This window comes from Ovis aries, chromosome 7 (genome assembly GCF_016772045.2).
Source record: "Ovis aries strain OAR_USU_Benz2616 breed Rambouillet chromosome 7, ARS-UI_Ramb_v3.0, whole genome shotgun sequence".
Classification (NCBI taxonomy): Eukaryota; Metazoa; Chordata; class Mammalia; order Artiodactyla; family Bovidae; genus Ovis; species Ovis aries.
The window spans coordinates 25,263,598-25,269,384 of NC_056060.1; the positions used below are offsets into that span (position 1 = coordinate 25,263,598).

Consider the following 5,787-nt stretch of genomic DNA (forward strand, 5'->3'; position numbering starts at 1 on the left):
TCCATACAGCAAAGTAAACCATAAACAAAACAAAAAGACAACCCACAGAATGGGAGAAAATGTTTGCAAATGAAATGGCTGGCAAGGGATTAATCTCCAAAATATAAAAGCAAATCATGTGGCTCAATAACAACTACAACAAAAACCCCAACAAATAACCCAATTAAAAAATGGACAGGAGATATAAACAGATATTTCTCCAAAGAAGACATACAAATGGCCAAAAAGCACATGGAAAGATGCTCAACACCACTAATTATTAGAGAAATTCAAATCAAAACTATAATGAGGCATCACCTCAATAGATCATAATCCTCATCATCAAAAAAACTATAAAAAATAGATGCTGGAGAGGGTTTGGAGAAAAGGGAACCCTTCTACACTGTTGGTGGGAATGTAAACTGGTATAGCTACTCTGGAGAACGTATGGAAGTTAATTAAAAAACTAAAAGTAGAGTTTTCATTTATTCTTTTTATTTTGTTGAGATATAATTGATATAAAACATATTAATTTCAAGTGTACAATATTATTCAATATATGTAAATATGGTGAAACCATTACTTTAATAAGTCTAATTGTAGATAATATCCATTACCACATATAGTTACAAATTTTTCAAACTACTGGAATTAGTAGTTATAATTAATGAGATTTATGTGTTCAGCTTCTTATTATCTATCCCCTTCACTATAATGTAAGCTTCACAAAGACAGCGACTTGATCTGCATTCAAATAGAGATAAATGTTTACTGAATGCCTGAATGAAATGCATCAACCCCAGAGGACAACTTGACTAATTTATTTATAACCAAATAGTTGAGCCAAATCACTACACATGTCTCATATCTCAGAATCCCTGGCTTTTACTCTCTGTCTGCTTTTATCTCGTTTGAGCTGTGTGCTCAACTCAAACTTCCTTCTCTTGAAACTAACCCCAAAGTATTGATATATTGTCACTACATGCTAATCTTTTAAAATGCAAACCTACTTCTAGGTATCTTAATTATTTTTCACAGGTAGGAAAAGGTAAGAAGACTGTAGTATATTTCTTATTCTATAAATGGAGGATTTGGGAATAGAGGGAGGAGAAGCTTCCACTGCTGCTGTCATGAGTGTTTGAATCACCTGTACTACTCACCATAACTTGTTTCACTTTCCCAACTAGTTATTGTAAGATTTTTATTTCTCACTATATGTCATGTATTTTTTTTTTTTTTTTAATAATGGCTCTGTAAGGTCAGTGTGTGAACTGGTGCTGGTCTAGGTATACCAGAATCACATTAAAATGGGAATTTCTGGTGTTAATTTTATATTCTGAATTAGGGGATTTGGAGAAAGACCTGGGAATCTATTCTTTTAAAGAGTTCTCTAAATAACTATGACATAGTGTTTAAGATCATTATTAATTTTTTGGATGTTGATTAAATACATTTTGCCTCAATTATGATAAAAACCAAATGTAAGAATACGTACACAATAGAGGAGAGTGATCTCAGATAAAGGGAAAGTAGTTACTGGCAGTCAGGATAGGAGAAGGGTTTAAAGTTCAGATTCGGTCATTTAATTCAAGTTACTGTCTATCAAGTCCTGTTTTGAATGTAAGGTCTGGTTTAATCGGTTGTATTATTGTCCATATCGTCTAGGCAGAGGTAGATGAATTTGGGTCTGTATTTCTGGAGACAGTAAGTAGAGATCTATTTTTTAAGTTGGAATGGATTTTTTTGATTGTCATCATCAAAAAACTCTGCAAATAATAAATGTCAGAGAGTGTGTGGAGAAAAGGAAATCCTTGTACACTGTTGGTGGGAATGTAAACTGGTACAGCCACTATGGAGAAGAGTATGAAGGAAAAAATAAATATTATGATCTTGGTCCACTCATGAGCTTTTGTTTGCTTTGGCCAGTTTTTGTAAATATCTGAATTTTTCTCAAGGCAGTCTTCATGTCCTTGTTCCGGAGACTGTAGATCAGTGGGTTTACAAGTGGAGTCACTGATGAGTACAACAAGGTTACAATCTTCTGTATCCCAGCTGGATTTCCAGAGGTTGGGCTGATGTACATCATCATGATGGTTCCATAGAACAGAGATACCACAGCCAGGTGGGAACCACAGGTGGAGAAAGCCTTACGTCTGCCAGCAGCTGAAGGGACACGCAACACTGCTCTGAGAACCAGGGTGTAGGACCAAAGGATAAAGAAGAAGGTGATAAAAATAATAAGAGAGCTCAATATAGAACAGGAAAGCTCAATTCCAGGGGCAGGGATGCAAGATAGAGCCAGTAAAGGACCAGGATCACAGACAAAATGGTCAATGATATTGGGGCCACAAAAGGGAAGTTGTGTGATGAAATAGATAGGGACTGGATAGCAGAGGAAGGCTGTTATCCAGCAGAGGCCCACCAAGTTCATGCAGAGACGGCTGCTCATGATGGTAGGATAGTGGAGAGGTCGGCAGATGGCCAAGTATCGATCAAAAGCCATGAGGGGCAGTAAGAAGGTCTCAGTAATGCCCATGGAGAAGAAGAAGTAGAACTGGAGGAAGCAGGCAGTGAAAGAGATGGTTTTGGTCTCAGACAGAAAGTTCCTTAACATATTGGGAACAGTGGTGTTGATGTAACACATCTCCAGGAACGAGAAGTTGGCCAACAGAGTGTACATGGGAGTGTGGAGTCTGTGATCCAGCTTCACTGCAAAGACAATGGCCCCATTTCCCATCAGTGTCAGGATGTAGGACACGGAGAAGAGCACAAAGAGGAGGACTTGAACCTCTCTAGAGCAGGGAAAACTCAGGAGTATGAATTCAGTCACTGTGTTGACTCCTGACACATTCACGGCTTCCTAAGAGGTGGAGAGGAAAAAATGACAGTGACAAAGATGACCTTACTCTCTAATCGTCAGAAATATTTCCTTTTAGAAATCTGTAAGTCCCTCAGATTCTATTACTGTATTAAGTAAATAATGTAAATACACTGCTGAAGACTGTCAAACTTTGAGAATGCTAGATATGATAAGTCTTTGTATTTTGGACTTTTGCATTCCTCTTCCAGTATTTTGTTATACCCAGCAAAACTCCAAAAAAGCAGTTTGGAGAAGATAAATGACAATACTTGCAAATGTAAATAGGTATTTTATATTTGTATCTATAGAATAAGATATGTAGACCCTTAATATTAGACAAAGAATTTCGATTCTGTGTTTATTTGGAATTAGAGTCATAATACTAGGCATCACAAGAGGAGGAGAAACATAACAAATAACACAATGGCATTCTGTGCATTTCACTTTTATTCTGGATCAATGTTAGGCTTATAAATGTCAGCCTTCTAAGGTGTTCTGATAACCCAGACAAAAAAATGTCATGTGCCATCATTTCTTCAGTGTTCATCATGGTTTTTTAACTTACAAAAATATGAAAAGCCTAGACATCTACATAACAGTCCTTTTACTAGATGTTTTAATATTTTTGTAAAATCTTGGTTTAGGTTGAAACCAGAAGATCTGGTATATCACAGACTTTTGAGATTTTTGCCTGAGATGTCAGGATTCTTAGAAAACTTGCTATTCTTCTAGCTTGTGGTTAGAGGCAGAGGATCATAAATATCAGATACCCATAAGCAGAGACCTCTAGGAACTAAGGACAGTGATGGGAGTCATAAGTGCCCTCTGGACATGGATTCTTCTGATTTCTACTCTCTCCTCTTGTCCCCATCCAATTACAGATGTGGAAGGTTACAGTTGTTTTGGCAAATTGATTAATCATCTTTGTTAAAGCTTCTTTCTCTGACTCTGAATGAAAATTAGGTTTGAAGACGGTGTGACTTCTATGGTGAGAGAAGCAAAAACAAAGCCACTGAAATCACCTGAGATTCTGTTGCTAGTCATTTGGTCTTAATTTATTAATTTATTTTCTGGATCCCCTCTGTTATTGAGGGACAGTTATCATTTGTATGAAAATGACCCAAGTGACATGATTGAGTGATGATACTTATTCAGGAAAATATAAGTGCAGAATACAAACCTAGAAACGTTCAATAACAGTATTCTAGCTAAGAATATTTATTAATGTATTCATGATAAAATGTAATACTTTTCAGATCACATAATGTTACAGCTTTAAGGATGATCTTGATGATTGCAACTAGTGACAAAAGACAAGAGGAAAAAATTTTCGTATCACACTTCACTGCAAATTTCCTCTTCAGTCTGTGAATAGATCATATATGGCAGAGCAAAGCTGTGAATAATTCTTCTGTAGGAGAAACTGAGAGTTACCCAGAAGCCAAAGTAACCACGAGGAAAGAGAAAACAGCAAGAAGTATTTGGTACTGGTGTGTATGGGGATTCCATTGACTTTGTAAACCATACGGGAGTGAACTCACGGATTTGGACTGTTCAGTCATCACCTTGCTCTTCCTGCTTGCACAGGCAGTGGGCCATCATTTTCTCTGTGGCAGAGCCAAACACAGCTACAGATAGGGAAGGCTTAAGTTTTTTTTTTTTTTTCCTGCCCTGTTCCTCATAGCTGCTTTGTCAGTTATTTCCAGATGTCACTGTGCTAACATTTTTGTTTCCCCAAAGACCTGGTTTTGACTGGGTACATCTAACTCCTGGTTAATAAGAACAGAATTTATACATATCAAAGCTTTTTCCTTGTTCTTATCTCCCTCATTTCTCTGATTCCCAGACTTTTTAGCTGCAGGGATGAATCTGCTTAAATTAATTTATAAACCTGAGATTCTATTATTTTCATGCCACACAAAAGAAGACAGAGCTAAAATGAACATCTAAGACTTGTCTTATATTACCTCTTCTGAACCCATCTTCTTGTAGAACTCAAGGGTCTGAGTTATTGTCTGTTTTTGCTGCAGCAAAAGGCATGTAAGATGGAGGGCATGACTTATTTGGCAGCCAACAGCCCAGACAGCTGGTTAATCTTTCTGGACACTGATACTGGTTTGGAAAGAAACTGGCATATTTGCTGAAAAACAGACTTACCTGAAACCTATGCTTTATTTCTCCTAAGGGATATAGTCTCCTATGAATTCAAAAACTGAGTACTTATGAGGGAAGATTATTAATCGTATCCCGAATGTTCCCTTCCATTGGGAGTCCTTTGTTGGCCTTTGGGACCCTGTTTCTCCAATAGTGGATGATCATCTCATGTTACTTTTAGAGCAGATGTTTATTTTGCCCTTTGGTCTGATTACCTTCATGATGGTGCAAACACTCAGCATCATCAGTTTAGCTAAAGTATGACATTTTTGTTTATCTTTTATTCCTTTACATTCAATTTTATTCATTTTTTGAGTCTGTCTGCAAGTTTTGAACTCTCTTATGTGTTAATATCAGAGTTGCCTTACGGTAGTTCTTTCTTTTTCCTATGGATTCACTCTGGCTTGAAAATATTATTTCATTTTGTTCTTTGGTAAAAGGCTTTCTCTTCTGGGTGAAGCTCTGTGCTTCTAGCCTGATAGTAGTAAGTAAAATATCATTTCATGGTGAGCAGGGCCTAGGAAACTGTGGTACAAGTGGTGAAATGCCAAACTTCTAGAAGATTCATCTCCATCTAGTCCTTTAAACTATGTCTCTAAAAGTTGCCATGACAGTTTAAATTGTCTTGCTTCTTTTAGAGATGACCTCAACTTCTGAACCCCTTTGTTTTTAGTACTTGCATGTGTGTGCATATGCACATAGGTATGTATGAATTTAGATCAGATATTTACTTATTTTTTCTAATATTGGTTTGGAACAGTCTCTAATGAGATGGACTCTTGCTAACAATTTAC

The 5,787-nt window shown here is 36.8% G+C and overlaps 1 protein-coding gene across 1 annotated transcript; it reads right to left on the reverse strand.

The window, feature by feature from the left end:
* Positions 1-1,861: 1,861 nt before the first annotated feature.
* On the reverse strand, positions 1,862-5,214 carry LOC101120088 (olfactory receptor 11H6-like). Its single transcript, XM_012182289.3, has 2 exons — positions 5,209-5,214; positions 1,862-2,839 (listed from the first exon to the last, which is right to left on the reverse strand). The coding sequence occupies exons 1-2, from the start codon at positions 5,212-5,214 to the stop codon at positions 1,862-1,864; spliced, it is 984 nt and encodes a 327-aa protein (XP_012037679.2).
* Between the last annotated feature and the right edge of the window lie 573 nt (positions 5,215-5,787).